General features: G+C 52.8%; 7 protein-coding genes across 7 annotated transcripts; 2 read left to right on the top strand and 5 right to left on the bottom strand.

Moving 5' to 3' along the window:
• Positions 1-961: 961 nt before the first annotated feature.
• On the bottom strand, positions 962-1303 carry STEHIDRAFT_53975 (uncharacterized protein; the record flags this gene model as incomplete). The annotated part of the gene is made up of 1 exon (XM_007302229.1): positions 962-1303. The coding sequence occupies one exon, from the start codon at positions 1301-1303 to the stop codon at positions 962-964; it is 342 nt and encodes a 113-aa protein (XP_007302291.1).
• A 3495-nt stretch (positions 1304-4798) lies between these two features.
• On the top strand, positions 4799-7911 carry STEHIDRAFT_138546 (uncharacterized protein; the record flags this gene model as incomplete). The annotated part of the gene is made up of 6 exons (XM_007302726.1): positions 4799-4922; positions 4983-5019; positions 5077-6437; positions 6502-6738; positions 6818-7822; positions 7852-7911. Exons 3-6 carry the CDS (start codon positions 5091-5093, stop codon positions 7909-7911), a joined length of 2649 nt encoding a protein of 882 aa, XP_007302788.1. The 5' UTR covers positions 4799-4922; positions 4983-5019; positions 5077-5090.
• Positions 7912-8064: 153 nt separating this feature from the next.
• Positions 8065-11735, bottom strand: STEHIDRAFT_167455 (uncharacterized protein; the record flags this gene model as incomplete). The annotated part of the gene is made up of 8 exons (XM_007302725.1): positions 8065-9738; positions 9792-10010; positions 10073-10231; positions 10284-10743; positions 10884-11050; positions 11102-11377; positions 11430-11549; positions 11615-11735. 8 exons carry the CDS (start codon positions 11733-11735, stop codon positions 8261-8263), a joined length of 3000 nt encoding a protein of 999 aa, XP_007302787.1. The 3' UTR covers positions 8065-8260.
• A 189-nt stretch (positions 11736-11924) lies between these two features.
• On the top strand, positions 11925-16488 carry STEHIDRAFT_167454 (DNA-directed RNA polymerase I polypeptide 2). The gene is made up of 12 exons (XM_007302724.1): positions 11925-12244; positions 12300-12385; positions 12472-12594; positions 12673-13286; positions 13337-13542; positions 13598-13846; positions 13903-14456; positions 14517-14543; positions 14596-15127; positions 15186-15471; positions 15559-15787; positions 15912-16488. Exons 1-12 carry the CDS (start codon positions 11947-11949, stop codon positions 16407-16409), a joined length of 3702 nt encoding a protein of 1233 aa, XP_007302786.1. The 5' UTR covers positions 11925-11946; the 3' UTR covers positions 16410-16488.
• A 250-nt stretch (positions 16489-16738) lies between these two features.
• On the bottom strand, positions 16739-17966 carry STEHIDRAFT_95035 (uncharacterized protein; the record flags this gene model as incomplete). Its single annotated transcript, XM_007302723.1, has 7 exons — positions 17878-17966; positions 17668-17774; positions 17517-17591; positions 17368-17438; positions 17232-17292; positions 17078-17159; positions 16739-16987 (listed from the first exon to the last, which is right to left on the bottom strand). The coding sequence occupies exons 1-7, from the start codon at positions 17944-17946 to the stop codon at positions 16739-16741; spliced, it is 714 nt and encodes a 237-aa protein (XP_007302785.1). The 5' UTR covers positions 17947-17966.
• Positions 17967-19614: 1648 nt separating this feature from the next.
• STEHIDRAFT_55249 (Phospholipase/carboxylesterase) lies at positions 19615-20806 on the bottom strand (the record flags this gene model as incomplete). Its single annotated transcript, XM_007302321.1, has 5 exons — positions 19615-19881; positions 20139-20385; positions 20472-20519; positions 20580-20674; positions 20732-20806. 5 exons carry the CDS (start codon positions 20804-20806, stop codon positions 19615-19617), a joined length of 732 nt encoding a protein of 243 aa, XP_007302383.1.
• A 764-nt stretch (positions 20807-21570) lies between these two features.
• Positions 21571-24243, bottom strand: STEHIDRAFT_120302 (S-adenosyl-L-methionine-dependent methyltransferase). The gene is made up of 9 exons (XM_007302722.1): positions 23987-24243; positions 23792-23903; positions 23699-23737; positions 23527-23640; positions 23311-23466; positions 23099-23246; positions 22955-23007; positions 22842-22897; positions 21571-22792 (listed from the first exon to the last, which is right to left on the bottom strand). The coding sequence occupies exons 1-9, from the start codon at positions 24215-24217 to the stop codon at positions 22712-22714; spliced, it is 990 nt and encodes a 329-aa protein (XP_007302784.1). The 5' UTR covers positions 24218-24243; the 3' UTR covers positions 21571-22711.
• Positions 24244-25784: the final 1541 nt, after the last annotated feature.

Here is a 25784-nt window from a genome sequence, read left to right as displayed (position 1 = left end):
GATAACCTACACGCCCGTAGTGCGACGAATCATATACTCCGCGAGTGTTCATGAGCGGGCTGTGATTCATGGCACCATGCATCGAGTACCCTGCGGAAGACTGCGTCGAGCCATAAGACGAGTAGTGAGAGGAGGCGGGCGAGGGAGAGTCAGAAGGAGTATGCGACGCGGGGTACGACGGGTGGTGCGAGTAGTGCTGTGAGGGGATGAAAGAACTATTTGTAGCCTGTAACAAGACTTGTTCGCCGTCAGAGCTGCCGTGGATGGAACCTCTCTGGCTAGGGACGGAGGCGGGGGCGGGAGCAGGAACGAGGTTCGAAGTTGAGTATCCATTGTAGCTTTGGCTGTGGTACGTCCCTCGGCTCACGGGGTGCGACTCCGTATAGTATGAGTATTCGCCGCTAGAAGGCTGCTCGAAGGAGGGCCCATTCACAGGAGCGAAGGATCCGGTATAAGATGTCGACCGCCTGTCGATGGCAGAGTGAGGGTGAACAAGCGGGGATTCAGACTCATAACGACTGTCGGGAGATGACGAGGAGCCGTCGGAATGAAAATCATGCGCCGGAGGTATGGAGAGGGGCACGGCCACATGCGAAGTCGTGACAGGGGGAGGCAAATCGAGCGATTTAGAGAGAATGGGATACGCCTGCTCTAGGGGCGGCGGCGTAGATGGAGGGGACTCAGGCGGAGGAGGGGGAGTGAAGACGGCATACTTTGAGCCTCGCTTCTTGACACCGTTGCCGTCTGGGCCTTGCGCGCGCGCTAGTGCGGAGCGAGTTGACGAACCCGATGTACGACGAGAGCCAGGAGAAAGGTGAATGCGGTAGCTGTGACGAGAGGAACAATGAAAATACGGATGTCAGAACAAGCTCGAAAGGTTAAATATGACCAAACAGGAAAGTCGCCATTCTTTCCTGCGCACGGAAGCAATTCTCTGAGACGCGACACTGAAAACGGGCACTCACTGTTGTTGAAGATTGTCTTGCCTCGAGCAACGCGTCTCGCAGCCAGGGAAAGGACATTTGTGGTTACGCTCTCCCGTGTGCACGCGTGTGTGCCGCGAGAGATGACCACTTGTGGTAAATGATTTTTGGCAGGCTGAGCAGACATGACGCTTTTTTGTGCCGGGTGTACTGCTCGTGCCGGAGCTAGGCGTAGGTGACCCGCCTAGGTTTGATGGCGTGGGCGAGTGTGGCAGAGGTGAATCATCAGTTGCATTGGTGGATGACTGTCTACGGTGCGATGTGAGGGGGAGGGGTCTGACATTCGAACTAGGCGAGGTGGAACGGGAGGAGGAGGACATGATAACGTTGAAGAGAGCAGGGCCAGAGCTGTGACTTGAAGGTCTGAACGGTTTTTGTAACGGCGCTTGGGTCTAGAGGACAACTCAGGGACGCTGGGGGTAGGCGTTCAGCAAAGGGAGGGAAAGACGCCTGGTTATGTATCTGCGGGCTCGGGACTGATGCCGTAGTCGGACTCTCACTTTGTGATATAAACCATGGAGCAACCGGCGGCCTGGCGGGGAGTGCTGGGGCTTCTCCTGATCTTCAGAGCCAATATCTCCTTCCATCAACTTCGCTAAACTCTCGTCTCGCTAGCTCCCGCGTTCTATTTCTCGTCCACCACCCCATTTCTGCCCATTCTTTTTCTCACGCCCGCACATCAGATTTGGGTTGGGACGGCGCGGATCAACTCCCGGTCAGTAGCTCTCCACGTAATTGACACCTAATTCTGACAATAAATAGATGCATGTTGGACTCAAACTTACATCTACTATCGCAGCAAAATGGTTCGGCAGAGATATGTACATGGCCGCCCGGCCACAGGCTTGTACGTTCGGGATTCTCCGAAAGCCCCTCCCCCTTCCCCGGTTTGCTTCCGTTCAAGTACGGTGCTGTGGTCAACGGCTTTTCAATTCGCTTCGTGGCTTGCCGCCGGGAGAAATGACTGGGCGAAATACCGAGGTTCCACAGGGTTCCACACTCAGTCGCAACGATCTGATGGATGTCACGATGAATGAATCATTGAATGCCTCTGTACTCACGAGTCGAGGCACGGACGAGCAGGCTGTTCGACCTGCCTCAACATGGATCAGTTGCCTGTCAGTATCGGTCTCCCTTTGAAAGTATAGTCGCGCTACCTTTCTAGCACCAATTTCTTGCGTGAACCGCGCCTGTCCGACTGATATACACGGACCACTATATGATATCCTCAAGATGAAGGAGTGCGCTCAAATCGTGACCGCACCTTATCGAGTGCACCACAAAATTACGAATATCACGCACCAGGTGATATCTTGTCCGCTCGATCGGCGCGTTATCGTGCCTGAGCTGGACCGCGGACGGCTCCCGACTCGCAATTGATGGAAGTTGAGAACGCAAAGCACCGAAATGCCGCTCGCCTCAAGCTGGCAATATTTTGGCTGGTACACGACCGAGCGCAGATGTGTCGATTCTCAAACCCAGACCGTAAGTTGACATGGTCGTAACACCTTGCATGGGCTATATAAGACATCTGACGCGGATGCGAGACACAATTTGTTGGCAGGGGATAATGGCAGTACGAATACTAGTGATTGCTAGTGATCGAAGTAGGTTAGATCGCCACTCGTGTATTACGTGTTCGCATGATGCTTCGCAGTCGCGAAAGCCTTACCCGAGAATGCAACAGCCCCTTCTGTGTTGAGCTCGCATCTTTTATGAGCACAGCACTTGTCCTATCGGAACTAGTCCTCTCGTAGTGCAATGTTCGACCGTGTCACAGATAAGTACACTACAACAAACCACTCGACCGATTCCGGTGCTGATGCTGCCACTGCAACTTTCATTTGGGCTACAGAACATGAGTATAGCTTAGTACGTCTCATTTTTATTCGGCGGGTCCAATATCGAACAGACACGGACGAGCGCCGGCAACTCAAGCTCGTGCCCGATTCGACTTCGTTACTTGCCGGCCGATGATTAATGAATGCCGCCGCGGCAAGAAACGTCTGTTCCTGTGATGGGCCTGCCCCTGAGCATTTGCGTCCTCGTCTCGTCCTCGTCCTCGTCCTCGTCACCGTGGTTTTGTACTGCTCACTAACGCTCGGTTTTATCTAGCTCTCACGAAAATGGGTACATGATGGTGTGATGGTCCCCCACCGGTTGTCAAAATGTTGTCCTATGGACTTCGAGAAGCGGTTATGCAGATGAATCATAAAACATGGAAAAACTCCACTATGTCTCCGTATACTAGCCTCTTCTCCAAGGTTGCCTTCGAATCCAGCTGCTCACTATGAATTCGATATTGCCTCATAGTTCGGGTTGGATAAACAGAGCCGGAGCACCCTGTGCAGTACTCAGCCTAAGTCGAGCCGTGAAATATCTGAATTCTGATATAAATATGCATAGTGTACATGGAATCTCGCTCAAGGTTCGAATATCCGTCTAGATCACATACTTATAAGATCTTATGCGCTCATGATCGCCACACTCCTTTACCCTGAAGCTGAAGAACATACCGAGAGGCAACCCTGCTCCCTTCGCCAGTCCTGAACCTCTCCTGCACCTTATAAGTATGATGACCATGCCCCGGGCCTGACTACTATGCCACGAGGTAAGGGTCGAGGGAAAATCTCAAGTGTTCTGAGTATGAGCCATATCTCATCTCGTTTCCCCGTTGGTGTTCAGATCACCGGCATATCAGTGTCAATTGCCAGGGCAAGGAAAAGAACCAAGGGCGGTCCTGGAGAACCGCGAGACGATATTAGGGCTTATATGTTAGTGAAAACTTGGAACTTTTCGCGAAATCTCATTGGCGGATCGGACAGATCTTCCGCCAACGAGTTTCAAGTAAACTTGAAACATATAAGGTCTATTGTCTCAGACATGGTGAATTCAGGCAAAAGTGTTCAAGTGACAAGACCTACCGGAGCTACGCCCCGTTTGTCAATAAATATATCGGACAGTCGGCCTACAGAAGCGAGATGATCAGTGTGAAACTCAGACTGGTCTCACCAAAAGAGGGCAATCTTTACGGCCAAAATGGTTAACCGCCGTCGTCGCTTGAAAGCACTAACCTTTAATTGCAGGATAAACGTCGATGCCTTCAAAGTGCGTTAGCGCACTGGCCAGAATGGCAATACCTGACTATTTTAGTTCGAACCTCAAGAAAGCACCTCAAAAAGAAATGAAAACGGCAAACACAACCAAACGAAATGGAGACATCTGCGTTATAAGAGGGTTGATCTACACCTGCACCCCGATGTCTGAAACCTTGCGACATGTCTATCAGTCAGCCACCCCTCAGCATATGCATCAACGGCAGGTGAATCTACCGGTGAAGTATACATTGTACGCTAAACAAAACTGAGCGAATTAATCACAAACCCGGTACGTATGTCCATGCGCTTCTTGGACCTCCCAAGACAGGACCATGGAAGTTCACAGCACAACAAATATATGTAGTTCCGTATGTCACGAAAGATCAGTCAGCGTCCTCGATCTTGGAGTATAATGAGAGAAATCGTCAATGGCACTTCAAGCACACTACCTTGGCTCCAAGGCTCAAGACGCCTCTCACGTTGAAGTCTGCTGAAGGCCGGTATCGGTGTATAGACGCGATGCCTGCCGTCTCTCAGTAAGAGGGGGTATGGAAAACAACGGTGTCCGAGTCGCCACAATACTGGGATTGCTTCCGTCAATCGAACTCGTGCCACACTATCCCACGCGCTCACGAGACTGCCTCGTTCATTTCCTGTTCATCTCCTTCCACCGCGTCTCTGGCTTTCGCGTAGAGCGCTTGTCCAAACGCCTTCGTTGTTGGGGTATCTTTCGCTTTGTCCTCGGCTAGCTTCGTTACTCTTACCTGTATTATACCTATTGACTTGTGAGGTACCCGAAGACGAGACCGGATAATCGATTTCCTTGCTGAACAACGCCGACGTACGAAATTCTGGCCTACTGACAATGTGTATTCTCATCGATACTTATGTTCTATAACAGACCTAATATCTCGATCAGCACTGCACCTACCTACTTGGTGTGTCATTTAAACTCATTGTGTGCGCAACCACGGTCTGCTTACAGCTACATTTAGATTCATCTCGAACGATGGACTCCGAGTCACCTCCGCTATCACCTCTCATCTCTCACGCGACTCGTCGAGAAGCAGTGGACAGACAACGAAAGGCTCGACGTTCTTCTTCAGACATTCAATCTAAGGACCTTCATGTGACCTCTAGCCGTGACCTCGCACGCTTGCTGGTCAACGGAGAGCGTGAAGCAAACGAGCTTCGGAAGATGGTCCTCACTGTGACTGAGCAGTTGAAGGAAGAGTCTCAGCGCGCAGATGAGAACGAGAGACGGGCCAGAGAGGCTCTCTTCCGATTCAAATCTGCAGATGAAGCCAGAGTGGCCGCACTACAGGACGCCGCAAGGGCAACGGAAGAGTTACGACTATACAAGATTCAGCTCGAGTATGCCCAGAAAGAGATCTATAGAGCCCAGGAGGTATTGAACTCTATCGAGGAGCAGCGCTTCGATGCTGAGGCCAGCGCAGCAAGAGCACGTACCACGGCTAGGCAAATCAAGGAGGAGAGACTTATTGACTTGGCCAGGGAGGAAGGTAGGAGGTTGGGCCTTCAGGAAGGTCTCACGAGAGGACAACAACTTGGATTCACCACAGGACGCTATGCGGGGTATGAGCAGGCGCGGAGCGATACCAGTCGTCCCGTCTATGCGGACGACGAACAGCTAGAAGAGGAACCCCCCTATGAGCCACCTATCGACCAGCCAGAGGAAGATCAGGGCCTTACTCCCATTGAAGAAGACATGATCAATTTTCCACCACCACCACCTCCTCCACAACGCGCCACACCACCTAGTCCTCCACCTCCGCCACCTCACGACTCTCCCCGCTCTTCTCGCGCTCCGATAATCGTTGTCGAACAGCCATCTAGACAACCTACTCCGGTACACAATATAATGTCTCCGGTCCGACACCCGGCAAACGCGATCCCCCCTGACAACTGGATTCCCCGTGTCGATGAGGACAGCCAAATTCGACTTCCTCCACCACACGAGATGCAGGTGGCACCTCCCACGCCTGAAGCCCTCCGTCCTCTTGTCCCAGAGGAAGACCCTCCACTCATGGTTCCCAATCCGGCATCTCGTAGATCCTCAACTTATTTTATCCCACCTGAACAACACCCACAGGCTCGTCGCGAACACCGCCAGCACCGTCAGCACCGGCCTGCGCGCGTCTCTTCCCCTGAGAGCCAAGGGTCAACCACTATCTCTCAGTTCGAGTTGGTTAGCGAGCCTTATGGGACTTCTTCTAGTCAGATGCGTGGAAGTCATCTAAGCCCTATTCCGGAGGCTATGAGTAGCCATACAACCCCTGCGTACGGAACTCGCAGCATCTCAAGTTCTCGCCCAGGGTCTGTGGCACCCCAAGGCGTACGTGTATAGAGTTTTGATCCTACATTTGGGTCTTTTTAACATTCTTTTCTCTTTCTTACAGTCAGGCCGTGGTAGTCCTAATCCCGTCCCGATGAACGTCCCGGTTCCGCAAGTAGCTCAACCGACTTTCGCAAACTCTGACGATCGAGACAGCCACCATATATATCGTCGCCCAAGCATGTCTTCTACCAGTTCTTCACGCAAGAGTGAGACGCCTTCCCGGACGCCGTTAGGTTCTTCCGGCACCTTACGCCGCAAAAGTTCATCGTCTGTTCCGGACATCACAATTCAGCCGCCGGTAAGCTACACATTGGCATTCAATGCCCTAGGCTTTTTACAAGCGGTAGAACTGATTGCGTGGTATTTGCGATTTATAGTCTCGCCCTTCTTCACAGACGCCACAGCAAACGCCTGTTCCGTTTACGGGCGAATTCCTTACCCCCGAGACTGCTGCACGAATGCCTTTACCTCCCGATCCAGCACCACCCCGTCAAACGCCATCCGTAGATAAAAGTCCTGCCCCGCACATGTCTTACTCCACCTACTCGCCATCCACCGAACCTCGACCCTTGCCCGCAGACGGGCAACTGCCGCCTGGTTTCATACCGATCGGAGGAACAATGCCCAGCGCCCCGTCGCCCTCCCAACACTCACCTAGGGCCAACGCCACCAACTTGCCTGGGATGTCACCCCTCTATCAGTCTCAGTCCGAAAACAGCTGGGGCACGCCACAAGTCCCTGTCGCGTTTCCAACAGCCCCAGTAGCGCTGGCATACCCTACAGCGCCCGTCATACCAGGCGAAAATGTCGATATACCAGGTCAGGGCACCCGTTCGAGGAGAAACAAATCACGGCTTGAATCTGACCCGACTGTTCCATCTACGAGCTCGACCGCCAGATCCTCAGTCGTCGTACCTGCCCCGAGCCTCCTTGGACGACCCGAGCCAAGCTCGTCCGACTCCGAAGATATAGCCGTTCGATCTGATATCGCAAGCTCCGACGATACTCTTACCACGCCTCCTCCCTCCCACCACGCTCGTCGTGCCCCGACCACTGCTTCCAGCAAAACAAGGAGCAAGAAATCATCCTCTTCTTCCAAGGGTGCGAAAACGCCTAAGAGGCAGGCTTACGCGGTTGCAGACTTGCCTCCAGGCCTTCAATACCCAAGTTCGCCGATTGCGGGAGGGGCAAGGTTGCCCGGGACGCCTGGTACGACGACATCGGTTGCGGCGGCGAGGGTACCATTGCCTTCGTCTAGTTCGGCGGGAACGGCGAGGACAGTGAGGTCGCATGCCACTGCCGGCGCAAGGGATGCTTTGAATGGGAATGCAGGGATGACTCCGGGAATGCGGAGCGCATCTCTGCGTGGAGGTGAAGGGAAGGTGAGTTTTTACACTTCTTCATCGTGTAGAGCACGAAGCTTGTCGGAGTACTGATCGACTTTTGCTTTGGTAGCGTTAGCGACTTTTAGAATGATTAACGAACGTACGAACACGCTCAACGCCGTTGGGGCTTTCGATTTCTCCTCGGGACTTTCTTGTTGTACTTATTGTGTATATATACGAACCTTTCCTTCCTGGACAATATGCAAACTACTCTTATGCTTAGATGCTTCTCGAGTTCGCTGCTTCCAAAATATATTGAATTGTGCATAGACCATACCGCGGCGATTACATGACAGACAAGCGAATATGAAACAAAGCAAGTGACGAGCAGTAGATCACAATCACATCCACAACGACTGCGAGGAAAAAAGGGGACGAGAAAGAAACAAGAAGAACACTATCATCGCTGCCAAAAACCAACATGATCATATTCCGTCAAAAGTGTTCCACAGTAAAGGTCCATGTACCTTTCTCCGCGTCGTAGCTCTCAAAGTTCGTGCCCTTCATATGGCTGAGCATCTTCACGTACCTCGCCATCGCAGGATGCGACTCGTCCTTGATCGGCTCACGAGTGGCTTTGTTTGTTGGCCAACAACGGAAGAGCATGATCCTGGTAGGCACGTTAAGACCAGAGCCGACAGGTGGCTTGTCGACATCGTTCGTGTCTGGATAGACGCTGCATTCCATGGGATCGAAGCGAACCTGATCCCCGAGTAGATCGCTGAGCTTCCCAAACGCCGTGAGGTCGACGGGTTCCAGGAAGTGGACCTCTCCGAACCCGACACGCCCAACGACGAAATTGGAGACCGCGCTGAGCTCGGGGTGGCCCATGCCCTGGAGCACGTCAATGGGTGGGCTCGTCCAGTACTCGCCCTCCTGAGGCTCGCTGTTCTGCGGCGCTGTAACATTGTCCGCGATCAAACGGGTTCCTTTGCCACGAGTCGCAGGCGGAGGAGTGGCAGCGGGTGGAGGAGTGGACAGAGCCTCGTGTTGAAGGGCAGCGTGAACCAGAGCGGGTACGAAAGTTGGTTTGCTGGATGGTCTGGTGGATACTGGCGTGCTGGAACGACGCATCAAGTCGGATGGGTCGACCTTCCTGTCGAGTATGAGTTTCTTTACGCTACGGCGCGACCCTGAGCCTAACACAGAGCTGGCACCGGCCCCGTCTGCACGCCCGTTCATCGTGCTCAGGCCAAGGGATCCGGATTTCCCGCTAGTAGATGTCCCGAAAATGCTGTTTGATCCATTGAAACCATTGGTAGATACCGGCTTCGAGGACATAGAGGTATAGCCACGTAGTTTTGTGGCGCCGGGTACATACGAGAGCGGCCTTGGTGGCAGTACTCGGTTTGGTATGTCGAATGGCGTCTTCTTCCTAGTCAAATGAGAGAGTTGCAGGCTCGGGGCCGTAGCGGGAAGCATGGTGAAAATCGGCAAGTTGGCGGACTGAGGCTGCGCAATGGACGCCTGGAGACTACCCTGACCACCAGCACCAACCGAGGGAGGATTGAGAGCGGAGACACCCAGCGAATTCCCGAATAGCGAACCGCCTAGTGGTTGTGATTGTGGTTGCGTTTGAGTCGCGGGTTTCGCGCCGAAAAGGCCACCGCCAAATAGGCCTGTCGATTGATTCGTCGACTGGCCCAGAGAGTTACCGAAGAGCCCAGTGGATTGTTGTTGAGGGGCAGGGTTGGTGTTGGTGGTCGACTGGCCGAATCCCCCGCCGAAGAGGCCCCCACCTGTCGCAGGTGCGGCCGGCTTGTTCTGACCGAATAGTCCAAAGTTGTTCTGAGCAGGTTGCTGCTGCTGCTGCTGCTGCTGTTGCTGGTTGTTACCGAACAGACTTCCACCGGTGTTGCCGAACAAACCGCCACCCGCTTGGGGCTGCTGGGTGGGTTGAGAGTTTCCAAACACTGCGAAGTGGATCGTCAGTATTGCTCGACAAATAAATGATGGAAACACGTACATCCTCCGCCCTGGGCGGGTTGGTTTTGTTGTTGCTGGGGATTCTGGCCAAACGCTGACCCCCCGCCAAACAGTCCACCGGCAGGCTGCTGCGGCTGCTGCTGTTGATTCTGTTGATTCTGAGTGTTCCCGAACAGTCCACCACCGAAGCCAGTAGACGGTTGTGTGTTCTGAGCAGGCTGGCCGAACAGACCAGGCTTGGGAGCATTGTTGTTGGCTCCTATTCAGAACGACAGAATTTATTAGTTCACGAAGAAAAAGAATGATTGGACGATAGCTTACCGAACGCACTACCGAACGTCGATGTGGTCTGTTGAGGTTGACCAAACAAACCGGTGGTAGGGGCCGGCTGTTGTTGTTGTTGTTGCTGCTGTTGGGTATTCTGGCCGAACAAGCCGCCGCCACCACCACCGAAAGCATTGGTGTTCGTACCGGTAGATCCTGCCAATAGAGGTCAGCCAGTACAACATATAACTCCTTATTATGATCTTACCGAAGGCACCAAAAGGCTTCTGCTGATTTTGGTTGGTATTTGCCCCGAACGAGCCACCGAACAAGCTCGCAGTAGGTTGCTGTTGTTGTTGTTGTTGCTGCTGCTGCTGCTGCTGCTGGGGTTGGCCGAACGCACCGAAGCTCGAGGCGGGTTGTTGTGGGGGCTGCTGCTGCTGCTGCTGTGGTTGGCCAAACGCGCCGAAGCCGCTCGCACCGGCAGCTGGTGCTGGGTTGGGTTGGCCAAACGAGCCGAATGCGCCGCCTGGGTTTGAAGGAGCTGTAGATCCGAAGGCACCGAAGGCAGGAGCCGCAGGTTGCTGGGGATTCTGAGCAGGTTGTCCGAACAGACCTGTCGCTGGCTGTTGTGGTGCGCCAAATCCGGAGGGGGTAGTCTGGCCAAAGGCTCCGACGCCAGCGCCCGCTGTTTTCCGTCCTTGGGCATAGTCTTGTACGCGGAGTTCCTGGTTCGATGCAAAATCATGTTAGATCAGGTGTGACGTGGTGCGTCCATCGTCTTCACGAGTCGGAAAGGAGCCGATGCTGAGCACCTATCTCAGTCCAGCGTTGGACGATAGACACTGGATCAGTAAGAGTGACTCACTTCGAATGATGTGCCGCGATACTGTGGCATGCATGAGATGCTCTGATACTGCAGAGTCACGGATGAATTTACGCCATCCTTCTCGGTGAAGACCTGATACGGGGGATTCGATGAACCACTCGTAACGGGAGGAACACCATCGTACTGTCCAGTCTGAGGATTTGCTCCTGAATCCAATGGTGAGCTGATGGCAGTGACTTGATGGAAGAGATACACACCTGGTGAACCAAACGCAGACGCTCCGGCTGGCTTATTCCCAAACAATCCGCCTGCTGAGCCAAACACGTTCCCTGTGTTGGTGTTGGTCTGTCCAAAAAGCCCTCCTCCGGTAGGCTGCGTGTTGGTGTTGGCACCAAACGTGCCACCACCGCCGCTGCCAAACGCCCCAGCCCCACCACTAGTACCACCACCGAAGGCCCCAAATCCTGTCGCAGGTTTTGGCGCACCGAATGCAGAAGCGCCAGTATTTGCAGGAGCTCCAAATGCGCCGGTACCTGATGAAAAAGTCAGTAAGGCCATTACAGGAGAACAAGGGAGAGAACGCACCAAACCCACCGGTTGTGCCCGTCGATGTAGACGCTCCAATGCCTCCAAACATGGGATTAGGGGCTTGCTGTTGCTGTTGTTGTTGTGGTGGTTGACCAAAAGCCCCACCTGCGCCGAACGCTGCGCGGCAAGAGCGATGTTTTATACGCGTGTCTTGACGAGTCGAAGTGAGCAATTGTACGCACCTCCTCCAGCGGCTCCGAACCCAGCAGTAGCGGGCTGCCCAAAGAGACCTGTTTGCTGCTGCTGTGGCTGTTGTGGTTGCTGTTGATTCTGCTGTGGGTTGCCCCACGATGCTCCGAACATGAGGGAAAGAGGAAGGATTGGGATGGATGTTGTCTCGGACAACGAGCGCGGGCAGATCGTTGAACGCTGCCGACCAGCGGAGTTTGAAACGCGTTCGAACGCGTTACTTACGTAATCCACATTTTCGAAAAACTTGAGTGTGGCGAGGGCGGTCTTTACCTGTCTTTACTCCCTGCTCACTCGACGGTTCGCTTGTCCAGCATCATTCACCATGCCCGACGGCTCTGGTCCCTCTACATCTACGTACAAGAATACATTCAATACCGTCGAGCGGGAGAAGACTTTCAGAAGGCCGCCTTCGAAATCCAATACCGTTCCTATCCTTCAGGAGTTCGTTGCACCCCACATCGAATCCTTCAATGCTCTCTTCGACGACTCAGGCTTGCCTTGGGGAGACGGTAACGGCCATGGACTTCTGTCTTTGGGACTGAAAGATATCGGAGAACGGGTCATGTTTGACCGAGATCCATCAAAAGCAGCAGCCGGTTCATGGGGTAACCGTATGAGCAGTGAGCGGCCTTTCTCTGCTTTGTCGCATTCCTCTTTTCCAATGCGGGAACCAAGTATGGATCGAACAGGTGTCTATTGCGAGGCCGATGGTTCCGGACAAGGACAGGCAAGCAACGGAGCGTAAGGTATTTCCGACCGAGGTGTGTACCTTCTACCGCACGACGCCACACTAAGACCTAAATCACTAACTAGCACTGAATTTCCCGCCGCTGACCTGAAACACTAGGCTAGAGAACGACTGACATCGTACCGTGGTCGTATGACGATCAAAATATGTTGGAAACTGGACTCTGACCCACAACCGCGTACGCTCACACGGGATTGTGGCCTGGTCCCTATCATGGTTCGGGTAAGAACACCTTTTTTGAGCTTTCGGATATACTACTGTGGCTCTTCGCGTGGAAATTGACTTTACACTTTTCAATAGTCCGTTCGGTGTAATCTTCGCTCGATGTCGTCTGCTGAACTTGTCAAGCACCACGAAGAGCCAGAGGAGTTTGGCGGATACTTCGTCATCAATGGAAACGAACGTCTCATTCGATATCTCATTCTTCCCCGACGAAATCATGTCGTTGCTCTTTCTCGACCTTCGTTCGTCGGCCGGGGACCATCATACACTCCCTACGCCGTTCAGATTCGTTGCGTCCGTCCGGACCAAACCGCTGTTACCAACACCTTACACTACCTGTCCAATGGCAGCGCAATGTTCCGCTTCAGCTGGAGGAAACAAGAATATGTCATCCCAATCATGCTTATTCTCAAAGCTTTGGTCAGTGCGTCGGACATGGAGATCTTTGAAGGCGTCATGATGCAGGATTACGACAATACCTTCCTTACCGACCGCGTCGAATTGCTCCTACGCAGTTTCAAAATGTACAGTCTGTACACCGGGGATCAGTGCTTAGACTATCTAGGCGACAAGTTCAGGGTCGTACTCGGATTGCCGGAGGACTGGAATAACCAAGCCATTGGCGCATGGATCATCCACAAATTGGTGCTTGTGCACTTGGACGATGTCCGAGAGAAGTTTAGGATGCTTCTGTAAGTAATGGGACTAATTCCGGAGAGGATGTTTCTCATTTCATCTGTAGGTTTATGCTACGCAAATTGTACTCAATCGTCTCCAAGTCATGCTGTGTCGACAACCCCGATTCTCCTCAGCACCAAGAAGTTCTTCTCCCTGGTCAACTCTATGGCATGATCATCAAAGAAAAGCTCGAGGATGCATTGAACCAGATTCGTACTCAAGTCGCTCTTGACGTGAGGAGAGGAGATTCTTCGGTGGACTTTCAGAATGGTTCGTTTTGACCAAACGAGATACTTTTTCACGCTAATTTGAAATCCACATATAGACCGTTACATCACCAAAATTATCAATAAAGTGAACTTCGACATCGGCGCCAAGATGTCGAACTTCCTAGCCACTGGCAACCTTGTGTCACCCACAGGTCTGGATCTTCAACAGGCTTCTGGCTTTACCATCGTCGCCGAAAAGCTCAACTGGCATAGATACATCAGTCATTTTAGGTGTATCCACCGTGGAGCATTCTTCGCCGAGCTCAAAACTACTACAGTTCGAAAACTGCTTCCTGAAGCATGGGGTATGTCATATGCTTCTTCCCCACGACGTTAGATTGACTATGCATCCACTTTCTAGGCTTTCTTTGTCCTGTGCACACCCCCGATGGTTCTCCCTGCGGTCTCCTAAACCACCTTTCCCGCACTTGTCGCATCGTCACTGCTCCTCTCGCTGTTGCTCATCTTCCCTCCCTCCTCATTGAACACGGCATGACACAAGCGTTCTCCACCTCCGTTGACGGTAGTAAAAACCTTTGCGTCCAGCTCGACGGCCGCGTCATCGGCTGGGCAAGACCTTTCGTCGCCAAAACTCTCGCAACGAACCTACGAATATGGAAGACAGAGGGAAAGCATAATGTTCCATTGGACCTAGAGATTGGTTTCGTACCTGCCTCGGAAGGAGGACAGTATCCTGGCCTGTTCCTCTTTTCGTCTCGCGCCCGCATGATGCGGCCGGTGAAGTATCTACCCAACGGACGGGACGATCAAGTCGGCTCGTTCGAGCAGGTCTACATGGATATCGCCGTCACGCCAGAAGAGATCGAACCTAGCGTTTCGTCGCATGTCGAACATTCGCCTACGAATTTCCTGTCTATCCTGGCGAATATGACTCCATTCTCTGACTTCAATCAGGTGCGGCAAACTACTTTTGCCATATTTTTTGTCTCCGTCTTCTCACTTGTCACCCAACAGAGTCCCCGTAATATCTATCAATGTCAGGTAAGAAACTCAAACTCATTCCTCCCCTCTTTTCCTCATCATACTATCCTAGATGGGTAAGCAAACCATGGGCACACCAGCGACGGCGTTGAGGCATCGAACAGACAACAAGCTCTATCGACTTCAGAGTGGACAAAGTCCGGTCGTGCGCCCAGCCCTTCATAACACTTACGGCATGGACTCCTTCCCGAACGGAACCAACGCCATCGTCGCCGTTATCTCTTATACTGGGTATGACATGGAGGACGCCATGATCCTCAACAAGTCGGCACACGAACGAGGCTTCGCCTACGGTACGGTCTACAAGTCGCAGATCATCGACCTGAAGGAACAGAAGGGTGCAATCAAAGCGACCAGTGCTCCCACGCTTCATTTCGGACTGGGGTACGAAATCAAGACGGAAGGGGATAAGAAACACAGCTGTGTTGAATTTCTTGATCTCGATGGGCTGCCTAATATTGGCGCGAGATTGAATCCCGGAGATCCCATCGCTGCATACACGGACGATACAACTGGTGGACGAACCAAGTTTGTGAAGTACAAGGGTGATGAGGTTGCGTATATCGAAGAAGTTCGACTTCTGGGTATGTGACATAGCATCTCCGAGGCCGTAGTCTTCAACTAATATTTCCAAACCTGCAGGTTCCGACGCTGGTGATGCTGAGCTGCAGAAGATCCATATCACGCTACGGATCACTCGGTCCCCCGTCATCGGCGACAAATTCTCGTCTCGACACGGTCAAAAAGGTGTCTGCTCGCAAAAATGGCCGGCCATCGATATGCCGTTCAGTGAGAGCGGTATGCAGCCAGACGTTATTATCAACCCACATGCCTTCCCTAGTCGTATGACTATCGGCATGTTGGTGGAGAGCATGGCGGGAAAAGCAGGCGCGATGCACGGCCTTGCGCAGGACGCCACGCCATTTACGTGCGTCATTTTCTACTCCTGGCTCTTTTGGTCTTTACGCCCATGCACACACTCGTACCTTTCCTGATGACGTTGTTTCGATACCAGATTCTCGGAACAGGACACGGCGATTGATTATTTCGGAAAGCAGCTACTCGCCGCTGGGTACAACTACCATGGAAGCGAGCCAATGTACTCTGGAATAACTGGCCAGGAGTTCGCTGCCGACATCTACTTTGGAGTGGTCTATTACCAGCGACTCCGACACATGGTTCTCGATAAGTTCCAAGTGCGGACGACTGGACCCGTCGACCCGTTAACGCGTCAGCCCGTGAAGGTTCGTCGTTTATTTCTCCAGATGAGATCCACGACCACTCCGCCCTTCCGATCCTCCGTTTAGCTTCACTCACTCAAACTCACTCAAACATGCTCGTCTTTTATTTGGGATGTCTGTCATTCAGGGACGTAAACGGGCTGGTGGTATCCGTTTCGGTGAAATGGAACGTGACGCTCTCATCGCCCACGGCACCTCCTTCCTCCTCCAAGACCGTCTCATGAACTGCTCCGATTACTCTACCGCCTGGGTCTGCAGAACCTGCGGTTCTCTCATCACCCTCGGCTACGATGACGTCCAGCTCGGCGAAATCGTCCTCGGTGGTCCTTCCTCACACTCACACGCACCAAAACCTTCGGGCCCACAAGGCGAATACTGTCGCGTCTGTCGAGCGGCGGCAGAGCAGGAAGAAGAGCGTGAGAGGAAAGCGCTCGTGACGGGGCAAAACCCGGAACGGGTGGGTAAAAACGATGTGAGGGTGGCGATTCCGTCACAGCATGTGTTGGGCAGTAATGGCGGAGGGAAGGGAGGGGATCTGGATATTGTCGCGGTTCCGTATGTGTTTAGGTATCTCTGTGCGGAGCTGGCGTCGATGGGTATTGCGGTGTCGTTGGAGGTGAAGTAGTGTGTATGTACTACATACGTGCTGCTCTGCAAGCTTTCTTGTTGTATCGTCCTATCGCTATTTTTATCCGTTGGGGTCGTCTATCCTTGCAATCAGCGTGGCGGATATAGACTGGACAAACTCACATGTCGAGCGCATCTCGATGTGAAAACAGGTGAACAAGGAACAAGGTCGTCGTATTAGAGAAGTGTCACAGGTTCCTACTACTAAGACACTGCCAGAGAGAGTACACCGTCCATGTCCATAAAGAAAGAAGCAAGATCGATAATATGTAACTAACGCGTACCCGAAGCGAAGTAACTGTTCGTCTATGCGCCTTCCCACCAGACTCAAGCAATAACGGAACCAACAACGACGCCCAAAGCCACAACCAACCCAGTCATCGACACCTTCATCATCTCGACCGCACCGCTCGCAGAAGCACTAGCACTAGCCGAAGCGCTCGCCGAAGATGTGCCAGAAGCAGCAGCGGGGGCGCTGGCTCCGGTGGGCACGCCGAGTCCGGTGTCGCTGTCGGTGAAGGGTCCTGGTCCAGTAGAGGCCGAGGCGCCGACACCGACGAGACCGCCTTCATCTTGCTGTTGTACGAAAAGAAAACATGAATTAATTAGTGAGATGGGTGGGTAGAAGGGGTGGATGGGGGGTGGATGAAGGAGGAGAGAACGTACGCCTGGGAGACCTTGAGATTGAGAAGCGGCTGTGACGAAGTTTTGGAAAGTGTTCGCTCCGGAGGTGGGTGCGTTGATAGCACTGACAATACATTCGAATCAGTCCTTCCTATTAAAAATAATATAGAGGTCGGCGATTTTGAGAGGCACCCACCCAACCATTCCGGCGTTGCAGTGCGGCGAGGGTGCGAGCTGCTTGCAATGGAACCAGATCGCTATATTAATTGTGGACAATTTAGCCTGGTGTGACTAGAGCGTCGATATCTAACGTAGAAGAAGCTTGTACTCACGCACGGACCCGTTCGTGATGGTCAAGTTGAATGTAGGCGTGATGCTAGGTTCACTGGGAATCAACACGAAGCTGTACACATTGTCCAGAACCACCAGTCATCATTAGCTCACGGCGGTGAAGGGCATGAGTTAGGCCAGGAATACGCACCCAGAGTCAAACCCACCGGACATCGTCTGGCAAGGTGCGGCGAAAGTCGACTGAGTGATCGTGTGGTTCCCAGGCCTACACACGAAATAACACAGATCAGTGGCATGCACGGCTATTATATAACTTTTACAGGAGAAAAGAGAACACGCACACTCCGGTGAACATGAAGGTTATGACGGAGCCCTCAGAAGCGTTCAAGTTGTTAGGCGAGAAGATGAACTCGGGGTCTCCATTAGAGCCTCCGACGTTGACCGATATCTACAGACAAGCAACATGTTAAGCAAACCACGCTCGAGGATAACGAAACAGCTAGTGAAAGTGCAGGTAAAATTGAGAGTAAGAGAGGGACCGGGGGACATACAGTCTGATTCTGTGCGACCGCGACAGACACGAGAGACAAGAGAGCAGACGCGACGGTGACAAAACGCATTTTTTAGATTCGACGACTTCAAAGGATTATAGCTTGGCACCAGGCAGAGCTGTATGTGGTTCAGCAAGGACGAATGAAAAGATGCGGATGAAGAAAAAAGGTCTGGGCAGGAACTCTCGTGGTCGGGACCTCCTCCTCTCCTCCCCCACGATCCAGCTTATATACCATCCCACCCCTCGCCCCACTACACACAGCCTGTCATCGCAGTGATGAAGATGGAGACGGACCAGACGGTTGGGTCTTGGGTTCTTGGGGTTCTAAGACTTGCTTAGCGATCACAATCGAAAACCTGAGGCAATCGCGGTTGCACCGACGACAAGGACTCTCGCTCAGTGTAGAGCCTGTGCGGGATGGAAAGCCTCTTCGTGGGAGGACCCTTGCGCCATTTAGGCCTGCGTATGAAACTTCATGAAGGCCGTCTGAAAGCTTTCAAACTTCTCCGTAGTGTGTATGGTCGGATGTTCTCACTAACGTGCGAACGGCGAGGCAATTATTAGACTTTATTGGCGGAACGGGGCTGTACGTCGCGGGTGCTGTGGGATGTGGATGGACGAACACGAATACGGGGAGATGTGAATGGACGGAGAGGAGATGAAGTGTGTGAGGATGGGGTATGAAACCGGTATGGAGTGAGATGGGAGGTTCGTGCTAGGCTGTTAGACCGCAGCTAAGAGCGGGTTTCAAGTTCTCAAGCGGGCATGTTTCGAAGAACGGTGTCCATGAAGCATCTACAACGAACAAATGCCTAGCCTGTCGGCATGGAAAACATAGAGTCAGCGTTGTTCAGAGGAATGAGAACAAAAGCCTGGCTTTATCGAGTGACTCTGGGTGTTGTTCCGACGCGAGGTTTAGTGAGGTGGACCACGCTGCAGATGGCGTGAAGACTTCTGCATGTTCGTGAGACTCCTCGGGCTCTCAGGCGCTTGCTAGTCAGTTTTCGTTTGTCACGAAATCTGCAGAAGTGAGAACTCTTCTAGCTCATGCTGTAGTGTGCGGTGACACAGCGGCTACAACACAAGATAGCGACTCTGACACTGCGATAAATAGATATAAACACTCTAGTCTGCCAACCTATTGTTGGAGGAAAATCAGATCTACACGGGAAGGTAGAATGATGATAATAGACTGTTACCTCTGGGAATCCGTGTACTATTCTGATCTGAAAAATGGGCTTGATTCAGCGACTCCGTCCTCCTCCGCGTCGTGTTCGTGGGACTCCTCGGACTGGTCGAACGCGCAGTCGGTCACATCTCTGGTCTTCGTCTGTAGATGCCTTCTAATCCATACTATTTTGTGGCGGCGCAAGGGAGATGAAGTAAGGCAAGGTGGGGAAGTAGAAGTTACCCAGCACGGTTCGTGGACTCCGCGGACCAATGACACTCTTGGCACAAGATCTGTGTTGGTCAGGTCTTTGCTCGTGATGACTTTCCTCTCCTGACGATCTCCCAAGACATTCCAAAAGTTGTAAAAGGACAAGAAATACTAAGTTGACGTGTATGATCATATGAGGTCAGAATACAAATGCTGAGACAAGTGTGAACACGTTAGCCAGTACTGCGCGTACGACAGTGTCCCAAACGTTGCAAGTCTTACCGTGTGTGAGGAAGAAAAGACAAGAACCACCTAGCACACCCTCCCCCTCCCCTCCAAACCGTATCTAAACACCTGTTATTGCTCCTGCGGCAACACCTTCTTCAACCACCCCCTCAAATCGTCCAACTCCTTATCCGTCGTCGAATGCCCCAGGCCACTATACGAATTGAACGAGATGCCCTTCAACCCCTCCGCATCCGGCGCATCGAGCGACGCCGTCCCGATCCCGATCTGCGACCTGAACGCGGCGACGGACTCGACGCCGAGGTGGTACTTGACGAGCGGGTCGTGCGTGCCGTGTCCCCAGAAGATCGGGAGCTCCTTCGCGTGGCGGCCGGCCATCTAAATGCGGATGGGGCAAGTTGACGAGTGGATGTATAAATAATTTGTGCATAAGCATGGCATGAAATCGAGGAACGCAGAGAAGTTGGGACGCAGCGGATCAGGAGCGCCATGTGTTATGACGGCGTTCGTCGTACGTCCAGAACACGAACATCCACTCTTCTTGGTTATGTACTCGATCCGCAACGGCAACGGCGCGAATCTCGACGGAGAAGCAAAGCAAAGCGACAGGAAGCAGGGGTTTGGTAAGTACTCACGGCTTTGAACGTCCTCCTCATGAGCAGCCATCCGCTCAGCGACGCGATCCCGGCCAACCTCCTCTCGTTCGAAAGACCGACGGTGAGACTCATGGCGGCGCCCATACTGAAGCCACCGAGGACGATCCGTTCAGCAGGAGTGCCCGAGTCGATTTCGTCGGTGATGAGTTTGTCGATTTGGTGTACGGAGCGTAGGATGCCGGCTTCGTCTTCGTCGCAGTCGAATCCGAAAGAAATGATGTCGAACCTAATACGGGCACGGGGAGGAGGAGAGAGGTTGAATGGAGCTGGAGGAGGGGTTACAATAGGGGCTTGTGGGTGAGCAAGGCATACCAGGAGGGCATTACGATCCCTGAGTTTGCAGTCACTGGGATTGAAGGTCTGAGTGAGGGGATGTCAGTAAGTACACGGTGAGCCAAGGCATGGACGGACAATACTCACGAATGGGGAAGCACCCATTTAACATGGCTTAGACCCGGGTCGGCTTGGAACATGTTCGCCACTGGCTTCCATCCGTGGCCGGTGTCGCCGAGACCCTAGACGGATCGAACAGGTTAAAAGGCACAGAGCGCATCGCTGAGATTGCAACGAACGTGGACAAAGATGACGGTGGCCGTATGATCCGTCAGTGCGTCGACCGTCAATTTCTGAAGCGGTGCGATCGGCATCGTCTTCGTCGTGGTCGAGATAAATCGAGCGAAACCGTTCTTAGCGCTGAAGACAGATAGACGTGCAACAAACTGTACAAAAGGCGAATAAGAAAAGAAAAAACGAAGGCGAAGGGGGAGGGCGAGCAAGACCCAGTGAGCAGAACGAAAGGAGATTGGGGCGAGATCCGAGGACGTTTACTAACCAGAGTCATAACGGTCACTGGCACGAACGCCTTCACTTTCCGCCACCAGCAGCGATCCATCTTTCTTCTTCTTTCGCTGACCACCACGCTCACATCCGTTACCCGACCCACTCGCACACTCACTTGGCTATGGCAACGGCGACTACAAATTCACAGTTGCCGACCCCTGACGTGGACGCACCACCTACCGCCGAAAATCAGCCTCAAAATAATGCTCAACAGTCCTTAACGGGCACTGACGAGCCTCAACCCGAATATCAGACTCGATCCGAGCCCCAGCCCCTCTCCAAAAAGGCTCAGAAAAAACTTCGCAAGGCAGAGTTCCTCGCGGAACGCAAGCTCGAGCGGCGCGCGCGCGAAAAGGAGAAGAAAAAAGAGAAGAAGCGTGAGCGTGCGGAGCGGATCGCTGCTGGGGAGGACGTCGACACTGCAGCTGAAGACGATGGCAGGGTGAAGAAGAGGGCCAAGCTCAGTCACGGTGCTCCGAGGAACGCATTCGGGGCGAGGGTGGTCGTCGATCTGGGGTTCGACGATAAGATGAGCGAGAAGGTGCGGTGCTTTTTATTCGTTGACCCTTGCTCCCCCTTCGCATTTCCCATATCCATATCCCATTTCAATTCGTGGAGCCTCCTGGTCAAGGCGTGTAAGTAGTTATTTACATGCATGCATTCGTTTGTTATGGATATGGCTGTGGTCGTGGTTTGGTGGGGTGGTGTGTAGGAAGTCAGTTCGCTTTGTTCTCAGCTCGCGTACACGTATAGCGCCAATCGACATGCCGACACTTTCTTCTCCAACATCCTCTACACTTCGCTCAACGGCCGAACATTAACGCGTCTTGAGAGCATGAACGATGCAGGATACAAGCGTTGGACGGGCACGGAGTGGTGGACTGAGAGCTACGAAGATCTGTGGCGCGAGACTCCCGTGGCATCAGACGAGGTCGCTGTGACCGGGGAGGAAGCTGTAACGGCTGCGCAAGACGGAGCGAAGATAGCGCCTGTTTCAGGGAAGAAGGTAGGAAGGAAGGGGAACAAGCAAGTAAACTCCAGAGGCTCTGCATCAAAAGACACCGTCGTATATCTCACCGCCGACTCGTCGGACGAGCTGAATGAGCTCAAAGAAGGCGAAACATACATCATCGGTGGCATATGCGATCACAACCGTTACAAGGCACGTTCCCTCTCTCACTGCCCACCCATATATCCCAAGTCGCAACACTCCTCCTTTACCTCTATCCATGCTTACATTCATATACAGAACCTCTGCCTGAACAAAGCCACCACCTCCGGCATCCGCGCCGCACGTCTCCCAATTGGTCGCTACCTTACCGACTTGCCCACCCGCAAAGTTCTAACGGTCAACCAAGTCTTCGAGATCTTGCTAAAATGGGTCGAGACGAAGGATTGGGAGCAGGCGTTTTATGCTGTTATCCCGAAGCGCAAGTTCCAGCAGGGTGGAGCGGGGCGGGCGAAGAGCAATGATGGGGGTGAGGACGGTGAAGGTGAGGGTGGTGAATATGATGACAAGGAACAAGACAGGGACGAGAGCGGCGATGTAGAGGCCAAGGGGTTGACGAGCTCAGTGGCAGATGATGGAGCAGTGTTAGAGCCGGAGGTGGGAGTGGATGCAGGAGCAGAGACGAGTGTCGTGGATGATGGTATAAGAGAGGCAGATGCTTGATGTCCATATATTATATGCAGTGGTGATCTTCGACAACTTATTAGAGCACTTCCTTCAGATTAGTTTTGCCTGAGCCTCTCTCGAGGGGCTTGGGTTGTGTAGGAGCAGGTTTCCAGCCGATCTGTTGTCTCGTGAGTATGAGCCCTAGCTGGCTACGCAATCGGACGTACCATAAAGATGACCTGGAAAGTCGCTGGTATTGTCCCATTTTCTTCACCGTGCATCTCTAAAGAATGCAGTCAGTTTTCAGATCATATATATTCTCAAGAAATACCTGACTTACCCTTGTATATAGCGGAGGCAGCAGCGAGCGTGTCTCTGTGAATGACGTTTCGGCTAAAGAAAGCACTTTCAGTCATTATTCTGCGTTGCTGTGATAGCGTGGCGCCACAGTGGCCCGGGGATGAACGACATTGGCGATACGCACCGACCGACAACGGCGTTACTCTCGCCCATATCCCTCAAATCATCAAGCAACTCCCACATAGACGGGTATCCCGCCTTGACTTCGTCGACATCGACGGTAAGAAGCGTGAATCCTGCTCGGCCCATGAGGTTCGACATATCTCGAGGATCTGAGCAAACATGAGCCGTTCAGTATCACGGCAATGACGAAGACATGGTAGGGGAAGCGCGTACCGGCCATGGGAGAGACGTGCGGAGAGATACCGCCTTCTCGCTCTATTTCTGCGAGCTGAAGGGACGTTCGGAGTTCGAAGAGGGTGTCGCCGCCGAAGAGAGCACCGATGAAGACGCCGTCGGGTTTGAGGGCTTCTCTGATTTGGATGAGGACGCCTGTGTGGTGGGCTATGTGAGACGGGATACTGAAGGGGTTTGAATCAAGAATAGACGTACCTGGGAGGTCATTCACCCAGTGTAAACTGAGACAGGACACAATGGCGTCTTGTGAGTTTGGGGGGATGTTCTCGAGGAGTTTTTCTTCGTCGGCGTGCATACGTTCGACAGGGACTAGAAGGCACTCATGAGTCTTGCACACGTAACTGGGCGAGCGAACGGCGGCTCGAACCTTCAAACTCTGAATCAGGATCTCTGTGTAACATCTTCTCTGATAGCATGTCAGGACAATGGTTTCGAACGAAAGGTAATGAAGCCTGCGTACCACTCATATCCAGCATGGTCACCTTCGACGTCTGGTCCTGCTCCAAAAGCTTCGAGAAATGTCCAGAGCCGGATCCGATATCCAAGACTGACGAGAACTTGCGTTTCACATCCTTCAAGACCAACCCGACCATACAATGGCCCCTATTCAGCTCTCCAACCTCCTTGTCCTAGCTACACGGAAGTACGGACATACCATGAATCGTTCAATCATCCGTTCTGCGACCTCGTCACGCACGTAATCTACCGTCCGACTAGCCTCACCGTCATTACGAGTAGCGGCTCGGTCTTTTTGGATACGTTTGGCGTTGCGGTCGAAGACTTGGAAGGGGCCGACGCTAGTGGGGTTTATGGGTGATGAAGTGAGTGATGCGTAGGCCCTGGTTGAGCAGCGGAACTGGGGTATACGGCGTGATAGGTGCTGCATTCTGTTAGCCGGCAATTTCGATAGTTGTCGCAAAGGATGCGATGGGCCACATGAAGACGTTGATTTGTCGTCCCCATAACGTGACCGTGAGTGTCACTTGTGACCAACGCGCTTGAGTGACCGCTCGCCGATCACGACCGTCTCGAGCGTACTTGGGTGCCTCCTCCATCATCCTGACCACCATGAACAACGGCGGACAGCCCCCAAACCCTAATTACCCCTACCAGAATGGACAGCGGAATGTGCAGAACAGATCTGCACCGGCCCAGGCTGGGGCTTTCACTTTTTCGCGGGAAGAATTGATGAGGTTCTACCAGCAAGCATTCTACCAAGGACAGCAGGCACAGTAAGTCTTTTGGCTATGCTGTACATTTTGTTTGACCCCTGACAGTTGAGATTTTTTTAGACAAAGTATACATCTGAGTAACCTCCAGTGAGTTTGGTCTTGGTGATCCATCCCGCGCAATACTTATTGATGAATATTCCAATCAGGATGCTTGAACACGCCACGAGCTCTTCGAACGGAATGATAGGTCAGGCTACACCACAGCTTCCCGTTGGGACAGAGGTTGCACGATACCCAACCCAAGTACGTTGCAGAACTCATCACCCCTGTCGTGCATTTCGTTTCTCATCTGTGGTGGCGCGAATCAGAATCAGCCTGTGACCGGTTGGTCCCACCAGTCATCCGCCAACTATAACGCTTTGCCACATCCAAGTCAACAGCCATACAGCGCCATACAGAGTCAGGCAGCTCCGGCTCCAGTGCAAGATCACTACCGTCATACGTCCCAGTGGGCTCCTCAGGCAACGAGCAACCCAGGTCAAGTTTCTGCACCACAATATGTACCAAGACGACACCAGTCGACAAGCGCTCAATCTTCGGTCAACACGCAGACTCATTATAACTCACAAGCTCCTACTCAACACCAGCCGCAGGACACGACTAGTATGCAAACAGCGCAGTTCTCAAATCTCCAGAGTGCGTTTTATCTTACATCTTGGTTCGCGTTCTTTTGTTGACTGCCGTCGCCAGACCAAGTGCAGGCTGGTTCATCCGTTGCAGGACCTAGCACCCTGCCTACAGCTCAAGCACCCACAGGTACGCATTCCCATCACCCTTCCTGAGAATACATTTCCCGAACATCCTTTGTGTGATAGCCTTCACTGCACCAAACCCTGATTCCGTTCAGCTTGTTCGTGAGTGACTATTTTGATGGATGGAATCACCTCTTTCTCCTGTCGGTCAACTTACGTTGTTTTTCTCAGACCGTCTGCAGAAGGCATTCAACGACCGTACTAAGGTGGGACACCATAAACTAGAGCCCACGTCCTTTTCGATCATCCATTACTCACGTTTTTTGTCGTACCCGTCTTTTCAGTCTGATGGGTACGAACGCGCTCGAGAGCAGCTTGCAAATGTTCTTCAACTGCAAATCGAGAGCAAGACACTCACCCGGCAGACCGCTCAGAATTGGTTTGAGACGATCATTCGGGTATATAAGCAAGAACATGGGATAGCCACTCCCGACTCATCTACCAACGCTGCTCAAGGTGGTTCTGCCTC

Source organism: Stereum hirsutum (genome assembly GCF_000264905.1).
Source record: "Stereum hirsutum FP-91666 SS1 unplaced genomic scaffold STEHIscaffold_5, whole genome shotgun sequence".
Classification (NCBI taxonomy): domain Eukaryota; kingdom Fungi; phylum Basidiomycota; class Agaricomycetes; order Russulales; family Stereaceae; genus Stereum; species Stereum hirsutum.
This window is presented reverse-complemented; position numbering and strand designations above follow the sequence as displayed.

What these genes read in the sequence shown, in the direction of transcription:
- STEHIDRAFT_167454 (XM_007302724.1), top strand. Translation starts at nt 11,947, where the DNA reads ATGCCCGACGGCTCTGGTCCCTCTACATCTACGTACAAGAATACATTC. An exon ending in ACTGCTTCCTGAAGCATGGG is followed by an intron (nt 13,847 to 13,902) that starts GTATGTCATATG and finishes TCCACTTTCTAG; the next exon opens with GCTTTCTTTGTCCTGTGCAC. An exon ending in CGAAGAAGTTCGACTTCTGG is followed by an intron (nt 15,128 to 15,185) that starts GTATGTGACATA and finishes CCAAACCTGCAG; the next exon opens with GTTCCGACGCTGGTGATGCT.
- STEHIDRAFT_120302 (XM_007302722.1), bottom strand. Translation starts at nt 24,217, where the DNA reads ATGCAGCACCTATCACGCCGTATACCCCAGTTCCGCTGCTCAACCAGG. An exon ending in TCCTGATTCAGAGTTTGAAG is followed by an intron (nt 23,641 to 23,698) that starts GTTCGAGCCGCC and finishes AGTGCCTTCTAG; the next exon opens with TCCCTGTCGAACGTATGCAC. An exon ending in CTTTCCAGGTCATCTTTATG is followed by an intron (nt 22,793 to 22,841) that starts GTACGTCCGATT and finishes ACGAGACAACAG; the next exon opens with ATCGGCTGGAAACCTGCTCC.